Source organism: Panthera tigris, chromosome A1, assembly GCF_018350195.1.
Source record: "Panthera tigris isolate Pti1 chromosome A1, P.tigris_Pti1_mat1.1, whole genome shotgun sequence".
Taxonomy (NCBI): Eukaryota; Metazoa; Chordata; class Mammalia; order Carnivora; family Felidae; genus Panthera; species Panthera tigris.
In genome coordinates this window covers 136,246,164-136,264,798 of record NC_056660.1, presented here as the reverse complement: position 1 = coordinate 136,264,798, position 18,635 = coordinate 136,246,164, and the positions used below count along the sequence as shown (strand labels likewise).

Here is an 18,635-nt window from a genome sequence, read left to right as displayed (position 1 = left end):
AACTAGAAGTGGAGCTTGAGAGTGTACTCCTTCATTCTCTCCTTCTCCTTCTTGTGCCCTTCCTTACCTCGGGAGATACTCATGTACTTAGAATTGTTGTAAGTTTACTTATATTTTTACAAGTTGGAAACTCAGAATGTCCCTGGCCTTCATGAGCACAAGCATTGTTGAGGTTGTTTGGGTTGCATTTGTTTGTGTTTTCCACACTCACACGGTTTGCCTAGCTTGGCAGCCTGTTGGCCTGGACAATAATAAAGCTTCTGTCGAGGTGAGCAAACAGCTGATGGCACAGGGCACAGAGGGGACTCCTACAGTGGCCGCCTGTAATCTGCCAGGCCGGTGGTCAGAGCAGACGAGAACAAAAGCCAGTCTGTTTGCAGGCAGATTGGAAAATCAATGTGTTAGTTGTGTTCTCGTCTCTTTGCCTTTCTCCTAGCTGAAAGGGAGAATGCTCGTCCAGCAGTCCACAGAATCATTCGCGGCAAGTACCCATTTCAGAGACTTAACCTGCCTATCATATTAACCACCAGCAGTTCTGAAAAGGGCCCAAGTTTATCTGTCTGAACTGCTTGAAATGTCATTGATAGAGGCATTCTTCTCAGACTCACCATCCAAAGTTGGATGGACCCTACTCTCTCAATGTTTTGTGTTGTTTGTGTTTTAGACAGCTAGATAACATACACCAGTGAGGGCTTAGAAAGGAGTTTATATGCTGCCTGGCTGGAAAGTGCAGGAATTGCAGTTTGGACAGCATATTTCATGTTAAATGTGTGTTTCCCTCTTATTTCTAAATTGATTTAATATGTTCACTTGGTTGAACATCTGATAGACTTGGTGTGTGTCTGGATTACTAGGCCTCAGAGAGAAGAGATCATAGCAAATAGCCCTGTTCCAGGATGAGGGAGAGAATGGACTTATTAAAGACCACTGTGAGTCTGTTGACAAATCTCTCAAAGGCTGCTCCTATGCTGAGATGATTATATTGGATGTATGAAGTCTTGAGTAACTTTTCCCTCTAGGCTTCTAAGAAATAGGTGTGAGAAGACGAGACCTTTGAGAAGATAAAACTTTTCTGTTCTTCCATGTATGAAGGTTAGTCTCAGAAGTTTAAGCAGTTTATACAAATTTTAAGAAGTTTATACAAATTTTAATTTGAGCTTTGAAGGTCTAAAGCTAGATCCTATTTATCTTTGTTTTCTTCAGAACCTAAAAACGGTCTGTTGATTGTGAATAAAAGAAAAGGGTATTTGGTTGGAATTGGTCGTGGTGCTCTTAAAGTCTATCAGAAAGAAAAGTCATAACTTTTGTAGTTATCGGAGCCATCCTAGGGCAGAAGATTAGATCTTAAAATGAAGTTTAAGTTTAAAATAATCTTGGGTAAAGAAGGCAATTGGCTTTTTAAATTATGTTTGTTTGTTTGTTTGTTTGTTTGTTTGTTTGTTTGTTTTTAAAGGAAAAGTGTACTGAACCTAACAGTCACTACCACCCCAAATACTTCTAAGCAACTAATGATGCCCTTTGTCTCCTTAGCACTATGTTCCACCTTGTACTGTTGTTAAACTATGTTTGTGTACTTTGTTTTTGTGATGAGATTTTAAATGCTGCCGATTACAGGGAATTGACAGTTCTTCATATGTGCCATACATGTTAGCAAAGTAATTAGCACATAATAGCGTTTTATACGTTTGTTGATTGAACTCATTTTTTACTTGCTGGAAATGTCCTCTGGGCCACCAGTTGTGTCCGACACTGAGGAACCAGTGTGGGGCAAGTTGGCATGGCCCTCCTTGCCCAGGGAGCTCACAGGCCAGCAAGGCAGCATCACCATCATTTAGGCAGTACACCTGGTATTTCCCTTGAATCGATTCTTTGAAAAATAAAATAAACTTTTAACTGGCCATTATGCTTTAAATCTCAGATTTTTCAGAGTAACGAGGGGAAGAACTCAAGTAGCTCAACTATTGACTTTAAAATGTGAGGAAAAGCATGAAATACTAAAAGATATATTTTGTTTCATGTCTCTGCAGAGCATCTCATTAGATCTAGTATCTTGGGCACCTATTACAGTGTCTTCCTCTGGCTGGGTCATTCTCATCCTGAACATAAATTGGCATATTTCTCTCTTTCTGCTTTTATGTTTTAAGAGCTGTATATTTATTTATTTTTATTTTTTTAAGTAAACTACCCTCAACTTAGGGCTCGAACTCATGACCCCAAGATCAAGAGTTGCATGCTGTACCCAACGAACCCAGCCAGGTGCCCCGTCTATTCTTTCTGTTTTTTCTCTTTTAAAGAGAAAGAGTGAGAAATAATTTCCAACAAAATGTAAGATATTCAAAAGTCTGGAGAGGTCTGGGTGACTCCATATCCATAAAACATCTTCAGATCTTATTTTTGCCAAATTTCTCACCAGAGCACTAATAAATATCCTAAATTAAATACTACTTCACACTTCCTCTCTTTTTCTCAGCTTTTACTTTGGCAGAGAACCTGTTCAGCAGGAAACTATCCCCATAGCAGATGGCAGGAAATAGCAGGTGGCAGATTGAATAACCAGCTTCTAAAAAACACTAGTATTAGCTGTATTCTTGACTCATATATGACATAAAATCCTTTCGCTCCAAGTTTTTGTCTTACCTTTTTTATTTAAGAAAACAGTTTGATTTTTGTACAGCCTAAAGATTGATGTGCTTCCTGGACAATTAAAGAAAAGACGGGAGCTTGCTTCCTCTGACATGTTACAAAGTGTGAGGATGCATCCCAATCAAAGCAGATAAACAAAAAAAGGAACCACGGAGCTCTTTAAACCCCTGCTCATGGCTCTGTTTCCTCTCTCCCTCAGTCTGTGGCAGGGATGCCCCCAGGACAAGAAGTGGCTCCAACCCCAGGTGTCACCAATGTGTGCAAACTTGAGGCACTGAGCAGCACTCAGCATCCCTTTTGAAGTTCCTTCTTTTGTATGATAGTATTGACACATACACCTGCCTGCTTAGGCTTTTTAAAACCATGTCGGGAGCTACAGGAAGCAAGAGGAGAGGAAATGCAAAAACTGAAGAGGTAGAATGGAGCTTTGAAGGAGGCAGTGGGTTGGGAGTATGGATCCTGGACGACCTGGATGTTAAATTTTGTTTTCCTTTGTGCTTTTTTGTTCTCTTTTGGTTCAGTGAAGAGTATCCCAATATCTCCTACATGCCATAAGAAATATCAGTATAACCCAAAGCTGATTCCCCTCCAGAGTAGCTATGCCATTCCTTTCTTCATTTTTGCATCACCTGTTTTATTTTAAACTTCAAAAGTGTCAGCTTTAGCGTCATATCTCTCTTCTAATGAAATGATATTTATATAATGCCATGGTTAGTAGAACATTTTCACCAGATCATTTTTTACAAATCTCCTATTTTAAATTTTTTTAAGTTAATTTTTTGTGAGAGAGAGCACGCGCACACACACACACCTGAGCAGGGGAGGGGCAGAGAGAGAGAGAATCCCAAGCAAGCTCCATGCTGTCAGAACAGAGCCCAGTGTGGGGTTCAGTCCCATGAACTGTGATATCATGACCTGAGCTGAAACTAGCCACCCAGGTGCCCCTAAATTTCCTATTTTAAAACAAGGTGTTGAATCAAGAGGCATTAAATAAGGAATACAATTTTTATAATACTTTTATTTGTTACTTATTATTATTCTACCTCCCCTTTCCCATTTCATACTTTATAGTTAACAAGTTTTGTCTTCAAGTTTTTATTGACCGTTGACTTTTATGACTTTTGGTCACACTGACTGCACATCTGTAAATATCTAAGGAAGGACCTACTTATGAGGGATGTATTTTGGCATTGATGTTTCAGAGTTAACAACCAGTTTTCTCTCTTCTTATGCTTTATTTAGATTTCGACACAGCCCCAATTGTTGGTACCTGAGAGACTGGACTATCCATACCTGGATTAGGCAGTGTTTAAAATACGGTGCACAAGACAAAGCCTTATATACTCTTGTAAATAAGGTGAGTGGTTTCCTGGTATTTGTACCTTCTTTTCCTCAGTTTAGATGATACACCTACTATATAGTACAGCAAAGAATAGGACAAGAAATAGCTTTTGATATTTATTTGCTCTCAGATATCCTTTTTAGAATGGAACTGAATAGAAATTAATCAACAATTAAATATAAAAATTCCCATAGCCTGTGCTTCTCCACACCTAGTGACTTGGAAATGGACAGGTAAAAGCAAAAGGAAGTTGAGTCAAAAGAACTTGGCACTGATGGTCATTTCATTCTTGATCCCTAAGACGTGGATTTCTTGCCCAGTTCTCTTTGGTGATGTTTAGGGAAAAAGACATGACCACTTTGCTGGAATATGATCTCCAGAATATTCAGCCTATCTTACACAATTTTTAAAAGACAAGTATTCCTAGGCTACTCTAAGCATGTCTTTCTTCTAAATTCCCTGACTCCTCTCCTTGAGCCCCAGAGTCCCCTATGATTGGGGTTTTTCTGAACATTACATTCCACCAAGGGTTGAGTCTTATTACCTTTATAGTATGAATTGAAGTATAAAATAAGCAAAATATTTGAATGTTATTTTTGTGAGTCTCAAGGTATAACTCTAGTTTGACCATAAAAAGATTTTAACAGTATTTCTGTGAAAATATATTACCTCTTTAGTGTCACTGGACTTGTATGTTAGAACTCAAAAGGGTATAAAATTTTTGGTTTTGGTAGCTTTTGGTCCCATGACTTGGACCCAGTTCAACGTAATGTACATTGCAGACAGTTTGTATGTGAGACATTGCACTGGGTATGGCATTGTCTATAGAAATGAGCAGTATCCTATCCTTGCCCTCAGGAAGCTTATCATTTAATAATGCAGATAAACAGGTTAACTGATAAATCTGTTAGGCCCAGAGGAAGGAATGAATCAAATCCTATTCTTATCAGTTCAGAGTTTAATGACACAGATTATACTCACAGAAGGTGTCTGTGAAAACAAAACAAGAAGGGTACAGAAATGCAGAAAAGTTTATCTCATTTTCTGTTGCTCTGGTCTTTTCGTGGAAAGAATACTGGACAAGGAGTCAGAAGAGCCAGGCTGTAACCTCATAAGTTCCACCAAGTGCCCATAAGTTCACGCACATAATTTTTTCTGTCTAGGTCTTAGTGTTTTCAACTCGGAGTCAAGTGAATTGTACTAAATCAGTGATCTTCAACCCTGGCTGTCCATTAGAATCACACAAGACACTTTTAAAACTTAGAAATGCTTTTCACCACCCTCAAGATTCTAATCTAACTAATCTTTCTGGAGCACAGACTTTAACTTTTTTTTTTCTTAATGTCTTAAAAAATTTTTTAATAGACTTTATTTTTTAGAGCAGCTTTAGGTTCACAGCAAAATTGAGCAGAAGATACAGAGATTTCCTGTATGCTCCCTGCCCACACATGCACAGCTTCCCCCATTATCAACATCCCCTATCAGAGTGATCCATCTTTTACAATTGATGAAGCTATATTGGCACATCATAATCACCCAGAGTCCACAGTTTACATTAGGGATCACTCTTGGTATTGTACATTCTGTGGGTTGGGACAAATGTATAATGATATGTATATACTTATAGTGTCACGTAGTATCATATAGTTTCACTGCCCTTAAAATCCTTTGTGCACTGCCTATTCATCCCTCATTGGTATCCATTTAAAGCTCCCAAGTTGATTCTCATTTGAAGCCAGGGTTGAGAATCACCAACCGATTGATATCTAAGGCTCCTTCTAGCTTTAATGATTTATCATTCTAAAATATTTTGGTTTTGCCATGCCCCCCTGAGGACTAGTGCTGAATTGGATGACTGCTTTGAGAAATAGAGAAACTTCCCACGAGCTCCAGCCTTTAAAACAATGGCTTCTAAACCATTTTTTCATTTCAACATATCTGAGGCATCCCATACAGCCTACTGTAACAGTGACTCAATTCAGCAGTGATTCACAACTGGGGGGTTAGGACTATTAGACTCCCCTAGGGGGTGTGTATAATTTGAAAATTTTCCTCAGGTACTTCTGGTAGTTGGTGGAGGAAGAATGGGGCAGGGTGGAAGATGGTAGTTAATCCTCCTCAAGCAAGAATTTAAAACAAATAAATATATAACTACAATCTAGATCATTAGTAATCACACTTGATTGTACATGAAAATCACATAGAAAGCTCACTAAAACTTCTGGTTTCTTTGCCCTGTTCCCAGAGATTCTAATTCTGTAAGTCTGAGGCTTAGAAATCTGCATTGTTTAAAGCACTCCTAGAAAATTCTTAGGCAGATGCTAAAGGATCCACATTTTGGGAAATCTGGATTCTCGAATATTTTACTGCTCATGAACAGAAGTTCAGTTAGTAATATTTTGTTAGCATATTTCTAAGGTCTTTAAAAAACAGTCTAAGAGACAAGATATACCAAGTGCTGGTGTGGGTGTGGCAAAAAGAGAACCCTTATTTACTGTTGGTGGGAATGTGCACTGGGTGCAGCCACTATGGGAGATGGTGTGGAGATTCCTCAAGAAATTTAAAAAAGAACTACCATATGATCCAGCAATCCCACTTCTGGGTATATACCCAAAGGAAATGAAAATAGGATCTCAGAGAGATACCTACTCCCCCATATTCATTGCAGCATTATTCACAATAGCCAACCAATAGAAACAGCCCTTGTCCAATGACAGATGAATGGAAAGAAAATGTGGTGTATATCTATGCAATGGAATATTATTCAGCCATCAGAATGAAGGAGATCTTGCCATTTGTGACCACATGAACGAGCTTTAAGGTCATTATGCTAAGTGACATAAATCAGTCAAGGAAAGACAAATACCCTATGATCTCAGTTATATGTGGAATCAAAAAAGCCAAACTCATAGAAATAAAGTATAGAATGGTAGATTGCAGGGGCTGGTGGTCGGGGGGAAATGAAGAGATGTTAGTCAAAGGGTACAAAGTTTAAGTTAAAAGGTAAGTAAGTTCTGAGGATCTAATGAACAGCATGGTGACTATAGTTAACAATAGTCAATGGTATCTCCAATTGCTAAGATCATAAATGTTATCATTACCACACATACACACAGGCACGTGCACACACATAGTGGTACTTATGTGAGATGATGGATGTGTTAACTAACCTTATTGTGGTAATCATAATCATTTTCAGTGTGTATATATATGTATGTATTATATCATCATGTTGTACACCTTAAACTTACATGTTGCATGTCAGTTATAGCTCAATAAAGTTAGAGAAAAAAATAACACCCAGAAAACCATGCTGCATTGTTTTAATGCTGCATAATGTGATAATGTGTACTTCCTCGTGAGAGTCCAGTTTTGCATTGATAATCATACCTTATAAAAAGAATCACAGAACCAGTGGCATATCGGGGCGGGGGAGGGTTGTTGTTTTGGTTTGTTTTGTTGTTGTTGTTGTTAGCTTTGATGAGGTGTTAGAATTGAGCTTTAATTTTCACATACCGTCTTATATCAGACACCCACTCACAACTTTCTTACCCTGACCAAGTTCCAATTACTAAACCTCATGAGTCACAGGTTTTATTTCACTGTCACAGATGCTGTAAAATGATAGTCAAATGTCTGAAAGCTAATGGTGGCAAGTTTTGTCATGAATAATGCATAGGCATATATTATAAACAATGAAAGTGAATATATTTCTCTTATTTTCCTTTTATTTTCATTGCCGTTACAGGTCCAATATGGAATTTTTCCAGATAACTTTACATTCAATTTACTGATGGATTCTTTCATAACAAAAGAAAATTACAAAGGTAAGAAACCAAACCCAGGTCCATTTGTAATGGAGCTTCAGCTCTTAAAGGTAAGCAAATACAGGCAATTTCCTTTTCTAAATTTCAGAATGACATCTCTTTACATCACTCAGTCAGAAATAGATGCATAGTTGATTTACCATACTACTTAGCCAGATAGGACAATCATATCCAGGTTTTTTCCTCTGAGTTTGTCAGGTTTATTTGTTCATGTCTCTTTGTGCAAAGGACAATGAATTTAGTTAAGCAATAAACCTTGCCTGAGCTCCCATGGCTGGTTAAGATTATAGTAATGCAGTTCTTAGCTTGACTCTTTTTAGTACCATTTGCTAATTTTAATTTAAATCACAGTTGTTATTCTTTGTGGAATGTAAGACTATAAAATCAGTTGTCTTCCTGGAAAGAGCAGTATACTTGCTCTCAAGGAGAGTCATTTTACCTCCCCAAGTTTTTGTTTCCTCATCTGTAGAATAAGTGGATGAGTAATCTCTGAGATCTCTTTACCCTCAAAATTCTCTAATCCTGTGCAAGTAATTCAAAGTGACTCAACTTCCACTGCAATAAGGGAGTCCGAGGAAAGATGGGGATTACAACAGACTACAGAGGAGTCAGATGGACCCCGGCCAGTCTCCATGGGACAGGGAATCCTATTACGGCATGCTTGTGTTTGTGGCTGTGCTGACAGTGAAGGAGGAAAGAGGAATCTTGCCACTGTGTAAAGACACACACTGGCTTTCCCCTTCTACCATTTAATCCTCAGGGTTGGTACTGAGAGGCCACAAGGGAGCCAGGCCTGTGTTTGGGGAGTTACTACCTCAGGAACGTGGTTATGCCCTGGCGGGCAGTTTTATCCTGTGATTCCTGCCATTGGGTTCCATCCCCTCATTCCTGCACACCAGCACCGATGGCCTTTCCTGCTGCTCAGGCTGGGGACTGGACCTTTCTGCCCTGAGTGTGGACACCTCTCTCCTTTCTCTTTGGATCTCTGCTTTATCTTCTCCCTCAAAAGGCTTGCAGTTGTTGACTGCCAAAGATTATTTGCTATATGTTATTTTTTGAAATATCAATTATCCCCTCTTGTCTATTTCTTACTCAGTGTTAAACCTACATTTCCTGAATTCAAATGGAAGGTAATTAGCTTTTCCCTGTTTCTTAATCTATGCTCCATGAACATTACATTTAATAGTATATCATTGGAAAATTATTAGAAGCAGTTTTCTGCCTGCACTCTTTCTTTAAAAGGTATGTTAGAGGGGTTAAAGGACTTTTTTTGCCCTAAATGTGGAGTAAATAATATTGAAGATTTCTAAAAATAAGGTTTTAATGAAGATTATTGTCATTTATGGCAAAGATTTAGAAGCTATTATACTTTTGGGGCACCTGGGTGGCTTAGTTGGTTGAGTATCCAACTGTGGATTTCAACTCAGGCCATGATCGCAGGCAGGGTCATGGGATGGAGCCCTGCATTGGGCTCCACAGTGATCATGGAGCCTGCTTAAGATTTTCTGTCTTTCTCCCTCTGCCCCTCTCCCCTGCTCATTCTCTGTCTCTCAAATAATAGTAAAAAAAGAAAGTATTACAGTTTTTATTGTTAATAGGATAGGCAATATCAAAGTACATAAATGATTTTGGAGGAAAAGTTAGCTAATTATATAAGCCAGTCTAATTTTACTTCCCAAGCTGAATGATCTGCAGAATATAAATAAAAGATAAAGTAAGTTTGATTTATTTTTCTTGTGTAATTTTGGATTCAGTAATGAACAATTGAAAAAACAGATTTTTTTTTTTAAACTGGAGTTTTAGCTTAAAATTGTGTTCTTTTAAAATATTGGTTTGTTTGGAGTTTGTGTTTGTTTGTTTTAAATCCGTTCCAGGTCCTTATTTGCTACTGACTTAGTAGATGACTTCTTGGTCTATCTCCATTTCCCCGTTTGCAAAAAGAATATAGAAGTTCTTGCCTATGGCCTCATTAGGAACCATAACAACATGTACAAAACCAGCTGGATAGGAACAGCTGCAAGTCAGTGCTAACTCTTATGATTATATGTAAAAATTGGTTAACACAGCAACTTGCTTAGTCAAAAACATGTGTTGTGCCTATGTTATGTGCTGGAACCATATTTTAAACCAATATTAGCATTCTCTAATTTAACAACAAATATTAAGGAAAAGAAATTGTCTGAACTTGATTTTCTTGGCTTCCATCTATGTTGTAGATTCTTAAAGGAAAATAAAAATTGCTCAAGGTCTGAACTTCTATGATCAGCATTCATGTGGAAACAAATATATTGTGTGGTATAGTCAGAGCCTTATAGTTTATGAATGAGCATTTTTCTTTCCAGTGTTTCAAGTCTTTTTAAACTGAGCCTGATTATCCTTTTTATAGCCATCAGTTTTCTGTCTCTAAAACAATATGTGGGATTTAGGATCCTCTGTAGCATTTGTCTTCTTTTGCCCCAACAGGGAGAAGGTTCTGGAACACAGAATGGGGCAGTCAACCCAGCTTCTGCTCTGCTTGTCAGGGTGACCTGGAAAATATATTTGCCTCCTTTCTGTATGCCTTAGCTCCTCCAGCTGATGGACATGATGCCTTAAATTTGCTTCACAATTTATGAGCATTTTTTATATGTATTATCTTGATGGACTGTCCAACAGTCTTTTGAAGTAGATGGGACAAATGGTAATCATTATGAAGATGATACTGGAAAGATTTAAGAGAAATTAAGATTATTCAATGTCCTTGAAAAGATTGGTGCAAAAGCACCTGACTTAGTACATAATAATAAGCACAAGAGAAGCTAAAGACTTTGGAAAGATCTGGTTTGTGGAAGAACTAGAACCAGAGCTCACATTTTTTGCTTCTTAATTCTGTTTGTTTTTCTATCATGCCCTACTTTAAAAAAAAAAAAAAAAAACGTTTTATTTGAGAGAGAGAGAGAGAGAGAAGAGGCAGAGAGAGAATCCCAAGCAGGCTCGGCACTGTCAGTGCCGAGCCTGATGTGGGGCTCAAACCCATGAACCGTGAGATCATGACCTGAGCCAAAATCTAGAGTCCAGACACTTAACTGACTGAGCCACCCAGGCACCCCTCTCATGCCCTACTTTTTAAGACTGTTTATAGTTAAATACAGATTTGGAGATGTTACCTGAAACTAATTTCCTCTCTTTACTTGGTCTTCTTGCCAGATGCTTTATCCGTGGTTTTCGAGATCATGCTGCAAGAAGCCTTTGAAGTGCCTTCTACTCAGCTTCTGTCCCTCTATGTTTTATACCATTGCCTGGCCAAGAAGACAGACTTCAGTGTAAGTGATCGACCGTAAAGTAGTACTGAGAGCCTTAGAAGCATGCAGTAACTCTTTAGTAGGGATGAGGTTCCTGGAGAAAACCCTTGCCACCAGAATATGAAAGAAGCCATCTGATATACAGCTCTGAGACCCCAAACAACCAGGAATGAGTGTTCCTTCTGTACATTTTAGTGACTGGCTTTTGACAGCGTGGAACTGGATGTCCCTTCACTTGAAAGAATCTCAAGCCAAAGTCCTTAGGCGCATTTTGAAACTTGAGCTAAGCTGAATGCACCTCAGACATCCAGAACTGGATAACTGATTCTCACTGACAGTGGGACTTGCATATCAGAGAAGCAGTGAGGCAGCTAACTGACCACAAGCTTGGGTGTGTTCACTTCACATCAGTGTTTTCCTAAGGTTGCTCTTGGTCAGTCCAGAAGACCAAGTTTCATTTTCCTTTCTTAGATAAGGCTATTTAATCATTGTTTCTTGTTATCCTAAGAATAACAACAGTAACAACAGTAACCAATATTTAAATAGTACCCACTTTACACCAAACTCTGTTCTTGGTGTTTTAAATTTATTAATGCATATAATCCTCACAACTCTATGCAGATGAGCAGACTGGAGCACAGTGATGTTACATAATAGCCACCCGGCTAGTAGGTGCTGAAGCCACCTGGAGAAGCCAGGCGGTCTGGCCCTATAGTCTACCCTCAACTTCCAGTGTAACATCAGAAAATCCTAGTTTGGGTAGGAACTGAAAAGCCATCGAATCCAGCTCACATTCATTAGTTCGTTAAATTTATATTGAGCAACTGCTGCCTTCCATATATTGCCAAGCACTGGTTGTACAGTGGTAAACAAACATTTCCTGCTTCCAGTCAAAGAATACAGGCATTCAAGGCAAAACAAACCAAATACATGCATTTAAAATTATAGCTGCAGTGGGTCTCAAAGACCTCTTGTATGAAAAATGTCAAAATTGGGGAGTTTTTGTTTGTATCCTAAACTTAGGTTAGGAATGGCTTCCTTCAGGAAATCTTTCTGGAGTTAATACTTGAAAGATGAATAGGAATTAACTGGTTGAAGAGAGGAAGAACAGTCCAAAAAGAGGAAATAACACATGCAAAAGCCCTGTGGCACAAAAAACATGGCAAGCAGAAAGGGGCTGGAAAAAGATAGGAAGACAGTCAATGCAAATGCAACAGAGAGCATGGTAAGAAGGGCATGGGATGAGGTAAGGTTGGAGAATGTAATTCATGCTAAGCTGTATTATGTACATCCTAAAAATAGAGGCATTTGAAAAGTTTTAAGAAGAAGGGGTAACATGATCCAATTTGAATTTTGAACAGATACATCGGCTGTAATGTGGTTAGGAGATTAGATCAACTATGGTTGTCTCAGTAGGCAGTAATGGTCAGGTGGGGACCAGAATGTATGGACTTAAGAGTAGCCAATGAACATATTTGGGAGGCAGATAACATATGGTGGAGAACTATATGTGGAGGCAGGAACATACTGGTGAAATCATCTCCTCAGTTTTTGACTTGTGTATCTGGATGGAAAGGTTGTCATGTGTTTGCAAGGGGAACCCTGGAAAAAGACTGGATTTATTTGGCTATGAACATATTGCAGTTTGAGATGCCTTTGAGACAACTAAGAGATTTCATGAGGGAAATTGAGATCTTCATGGAAACATTTGGACGGGGACATAATTTATATACATAGGTACAACTTTTTGCAGGTGAAGCACAGAGGAAAATGGGCAATCAGGATTGTATTGGGTCACAAAAACCACAGGAAGAGAGTGGTTTACAGTTTAGAATGCTTCTGAGAGGGTAGGTCAGATGAGGACTTTTAAAACATTCATTGAATTTAGTGGCCTAAAGACACTCAATTTTAACCTGTGTTTCCATAGAATAATGGAGCAGGAAAGGAAATTAGAGTGGATTGTGGAGTAAGTTCAAGGGGCAGAAAGGAGACAGCTAGCGTAGGTGGTGCTTTGAGATACCTAGCAGTGGAGGGGAGTGGAGAGGAGAGAGGGAGAATGAGATTTGCTTTGTATTAATGGGAAGCACCAAGTAGGAAAACCTTGAGGACCCTGGTACGATAGCACCTGACTTCGTCCTTGATAGTACATACAGCAGAAGCTACAGGTTTGGAAGAGACCTGAACTCATACATTAACACATAAATAGCTTCTCATATGAGCAGTGGTGGTTGTATTATTTTCAGGGAATCATCCCAAAAAAATCTGTAAGGCTTTCATTTGTTGGTTTTCATCCATCTAAAAGTGCCTTCAGAAGTGTCCCTGTTCCAGCTGCCATCGCCACCCCTGCTCAATTCCCGGAGCAGCAAGGATACCGTTCTTTTGGCTTTTCACCACTATCACATTTAGATACTACAGATCATGATTTTCCCTAAAGAAAAGAAAAAAAAAAAATTTAAGTCTCCTTATTTATTATTCACTGGGTTCCTTTTCATGCAGCTTTTGTGGGGGGAAATCAAACCTTAGGGCGATTTGCTTTTGAAAGTGAAATGGCCTGGTCTTCAAATTACCAGCTTTTACTTATCTGTGCTGCACAAGTGCCTGAGGAGGCTTTGTTTTTCCTCCCAAGATTTTTGCTTTTTTCAAAGGTTGAGAAAAACCTTAAGAAATTACGCTTGTAGTACACAAAGGCCATTCCCAGGAAAGAGGCTTGGGTGCCCATTAACACCCAGGGTGTCTCGCTTATACCTGGCTACAATTGTAGCCTGTACGCCTCATTCGTTCTCTGCTTCCTTCCTGACCTCTGACTGCAAAGACCAGCGCAGGGCACCCTGAGCTTTGTGTTGTTTGTTTTCAAGCCAGGACAAGGGCCCTGGCTGACGTGCACCCATATGGCACCAGGAAGATCACAGCTCTCATTGTCTGGATGGTTGCCAAGGCTGTCCTCTGAGCCCAGAGTCTATGCGAGCCCTCTTCACTATTCTTGTTGCCCTGCAGCAGGCTCACCAATGCTTGTATTTTTGCCCCTTCTCCCCCCACCATGTCTCAAAAAGCTCCAATTTTAATGAAGTGTAATTTTGCACCCTGAATTGAAAGAAATGATCATTAAGTGTTTCTGATTGTCCAATTTATTTTTAAGAGGCACAAATCTATCTAAAAGCAACCTAATAGTTGTATTTATTTTTACACTGTGAAGTAGAAGGAGTCTTATCATTGCTGAATTGTTTAAAATTCAAAAGCTGGCCCCAGCATGCTATAGCAATGTGGGTGAATATTGGGCTGACAGCATGTGTAATCTTTACTGATTGTCTCAAGGCATTGTTGGTCCAGAGTGTACTCTTTATTTTTGTTTTGTTTTGCTTTTCTGATTGCAAAAGGAACTCTTATTCATTGCCAGAAATGTGGAAGATAATGAAAGTATAAAGCAAAAAACCAAAACTGCTCATAATTTCATTACCCAGAAATCTGTAAACAGAGGGTATTTCTTTTCTATGTTATTCATTAAACATAAATATCTTCTCTTTATAAAATTAGGATCATAGTGAACCTATAGCTTTGTTATTTTGTTATTTGTTTTGTTTTTTGTTTTTTTTACTTAATGCTATAACATGTTTCCCCCCCCCCATTAAAAATCATTAAAAATCAAATTTGTTGCTTGGCTGGACCATGATCTGGTTTATTCTGTTGCAGTGGGAAGAGGAGAGGAATTTTGGTGCATCGCTATTACTCCCAGGCCTAAAGCAAAAGAACTCAGTGGGGTTGAGTTCCCAGTTGTATGGCTATGCACTTCTTGGTAAGCTAAGTGATTTTTACAAATATTGTTCTTCGTGAATAGAACTGATGCAGTCTTCTACTTTGTAATAAATTTTTATTTTGATTTCAGTGTGCTAATGATTTTATTCATACAGCTTTATTCATACGATATCATGTATGATTGTATTCATATGCTACAGCTTTCATTTTTATACATAAAAATAGACCTTGGTAGCTTTACACTTATGGACTTACGCCTTAAGAGACAGTAAAGAGGCTTCTAAAACCTGTTACCACTGGTAAGGTGAAAACTAGTTTTGGTGGCTTTGGATAATATTTTGTGGTAATCAATGTGAGGAAGGGATAAAGAATGGAAAGTTCTGGCCTTCTTTTGGGAAAACCAACCAGCCAGTAAAATGTTTCCCAGTATTAACAAAGATCTTTCTGTCTCTTTTAGACCTGAAGTCCAGGAGGTAAGAAATCAAGACTTAGGGTTGAACTCGTATTCTTGGTATCGTTTTCAGGTGAGGGAAGGGAAGCTCAGACAGCATGTCTAGTAACACTTAGGGAAAGCAGAGCGGTTCATTTGGCACAGTGTGACTTTGCCAAGCAGGGGATTGGTTGCTTTACTTTCATGCCCTGACTGAATTGAAAGACAGGTCAGGAGATCGAAGCCTCAGAACCTGAGTTGTATGAAATCAGGGCAGTTAACCTCCAACCTAAGTGTGCATAAAATGTGTCCTGATTTACAGAGTTTCTTAAATGCATATTATTTCATTGTTCTTCCATTGTCTTAAGTAGACAGGCATTTCAGAAGGTACCTTCTCTTGACCATGCACTGCTTTGACTTACCTTTGTTTTATGAAAATCATCAAAGTTTTAGCAGTTTTGAAATTGATCTTCACCAACAAAATGTAGTGTGGCATTCTCGGGTGCTGATTCTAATATAGACTGATGTAGGAAGAGGAATTTAGAGTTTATCAATTGGCTATCAGACTAGCAAAAGAAATTGACCACTCTTTTTTAAAAATTGTTTTCTCGGAGCACCTGGGTGGTGCACTCGGTTAAGTGTCTGACCTCAGCTCAGGTTATGATCTTGCAGTTTGCAAGTTCAAGCCCTGCATCAGGCTCTGTGCTGACAGCTTGGAGCCTGGAGCCTGCTCTGGATTCTGTGTCTCCCTCTCTTTCTGCTCCTCCCCCACTCACACTGTCTCTTTCTCAAAAATAAATAAACATTAGAAAAATTTTAGGGGCCCCTGGGTGGCTCATTTGGTTAAGCATCCAACTTAGGCTCAGGTCATGATCTCATGGTTCATGGGTTTGAGCCCCACGTAGGCTCTGTGCTGGCAGCTTAGAGCCTGGAGCCTGCTTCAGATTCTGTGTCTCCCTCTCTCTCTGCCTTTCCCCTGCTCGTGCTCTGTCTCTGTCTCTGTCTCTCAAAAATAAATAAACATTAAAAAAATTTTTTTTTAATTTTTTTAAATAAAAAATAAAATCGTTTTCTCCTTATATGCCATCTCCTTTTGCTGTTGGCTTATGTGTTTTGCCTTTGCCTTCAGGTGATCATTCGGGACTGTTATACTATGTGAATTATTCAGAGAGCTGTCAGGACTAAGAAAATGTATGTGGTCACCACTGTCTCTGCACAGAGGCCCTGGTGCTTTGGGACCGGTGGCTGTCAGATGAAAAGCTCTTTGCTCTCACTGCGTCATGTGCTGCACGGCCTCACCCGGCCCCAGTGGAAGCAGCTTTCCCAGAATGTGACTGCAGTCCAGCCCCAAGTATCTTAAAGTCTAAAATTAGCTGTCACCTGATAAGCTTTGTCTATTTCTGCCCTACTATAGCCCTCCCAATCCTCCTTCCCAGGAACGATAAGTTAAGGTGGCTTTAAGACTTGGCAGCTCAAGGTGACTTTGGCCATCCGTGCAGAGAGGGCATCTATTCCCCAGGAACACAGAGACAGCCCCTCGCCCCACCTGAGGCCCCTGGTGTCTGGTGTCCACGTCTGGAGCTCCACTTGTGACAGTTTGAGGAATCAAGAAAAACATTCATGTCCCAAGATCCAAGAAGGATGATGCAGACTTTATGGCTTAAGTACCGATGAAGCTCAAATAAAGGACAGTCGATGGGATGTTTTGGAGCGTTTTGAAAAATGTCAAACATTTGCTGGCAGGGAAAGTTGTCATATGTTGACAAGATTTTCACTGTAGGAGAATTGTGGGAATTCTTTTTCTGAGGAAGATTTTGTTCTTGAAACAAAAATAGTATTTCAGTTGTTTGACTCGTTTTATAAGGGTAGTTCCACTTAAAGAGACAGATATATCAACCTCTCTAAACTTCCCTCAGTCCTGTGATTCATACATCCTCATGATAATTTCCACCAGCCCAAATGCAAAAGAAAAAAAGCAAATTTGTACAGTTTCGTATTTAAAAAATGGATTTGGTGAATTTACCATATTCTTCATCATCCATCTGAAATGGCACCAGGTCACTCGCCAGTATGAAGCTCTTGGTTACATATTTGAAATGATTCTTGATTTCTAGAGCTGCCAGGTGCATATTCACTTTGCTTTCAAGTCCTCAGCCTCAAACGTAGTGGGAAGCCATGCCTGAGCCATCTTCATTGTTCTTTTTGGCCACAGGGAAGGTGGAGTTGCAGCGAGGGCTCCGGGCTGTGTACCATAACATGCCTCTGCTGTGGCAACCCGGTTACCTCAACAGAGCCCTTCAAGTGATGGAGAAGGTGGCCTCGTCCCTGGAGGACGGGAAGCTGTGTGCAGAAGCGGTACGTCCTTCGGCTCTAATTCAGTGTGCTTTAGCCGTCTCCTGTTCCCTATGAGCCAGGCTGTGAATCTGTTTTCATTTTCTTCCCCTCCCCCTCCTTTCTGTATTTCTAGTGGAATCATGTACTTCTCCAGTGGAAAGGGAATGAAAAACGGCACACATTCTCAGTGTTCCTGACCAGAAGTATTAGAGAATAAGAGTAGCGTTGACTCTCTAGCTCACTGTGTGGAGGAAAACTATCCCTGTCTCCTGAAATTTAAACTGAGTTCAGTAAAACACTGTCCACACTACCACCCTCTCCCCCAGTAAAACTCAGTGGCAACTCAAGAGAGGTTAATATTTCATCTTATTTTTTGGCCTTTCTGTACCCTTGTAGCCCTGGGAGACTGCATGGCAATTATTATCCCCCATAAAAGCCCTCAAGAGAGGAATCTGGGGGCTAGAGATGGCACAGTCTTGTTTTGCTTCTATGAAACGATTCTGTGGTGAACGCACGGTGCTGGAGGATGTGGGTCGGACGTTCCCTGCAGAGTCCTCAGGGGCTCACTCTACCTGGACTGGGCCACTGTCTCCCTATGGCCCCAGCGCATCTCTCAGTCACCTAGGGCTCTTGACACTGTGGAACCACCAGACTTAGCCCACAGGAAACGTATTATCTTAGAGCCACATGAAAGCCTCCTGCCCCACAGACAGCCAGTGTCCGCTCCTGTCCAAGCCGTTTACATCTTCAGAGGGAGGCCTAGGTGGACGTTGGTTGTTGCATTACCAGGATGTAAAAGTTAACTTTGAGCTCATTCTTTGTTTTCCCTTGATTCCAGTCACTAGGGCTCACTCCTTGGCTTCATTTTCATCATGAAGATATGCAAGTCTGGTGCCTGTATTGACCAGATATTGATGTCTAGTGAATCATCATGTTCTTTGGTAGATATTTGTAACAGAACATCCACATTCCTAAATACATACTCATATTTAACCCTGTTGTAGTCAGTCTAGTGGTAAAAAACACAG

General features: G+C 39.8%; 1 protein-coding gene across 5 annotated transcripts in view; it reads left to right on the top strand.

Moving 5' to 3' along the window:
- Window positions 1–18,635, top strand: part of MRPS27 (mitochondrial ribosomal protein S27) — a 130,160-nt gene that overhangs the window by 105,381 nt on the left and 6,144 nt on the right. For all 5 annotated transcript variants that reach the window (XM_042988112.1, XM_015536556.2, XM_042988122.1 and 2 more), the window contains 5 exons: window positions 3,886–4,000; window positions 7,734–7,812; window positions 10,999–11,114; window positions 14,781–14,883; window positions 17,486–17,628. In XM_042988112.1, coding sequence (XP_042844046.1) covers window positions 3,886–4,000; window positions 7,734–7,812; window positions 10,999–11,114; window positions 14,781–14,883; window positions 17,486–17,628 — 556 coding nt within the window. The remainder of the gene's footprint in view (window positions 1–3,885; window positions 4,001–7,733; window positions 7,813–10,998; window positions 11,115–14,780; window positions 14,884–17,485; window positions 17,629–18,635) is intronic.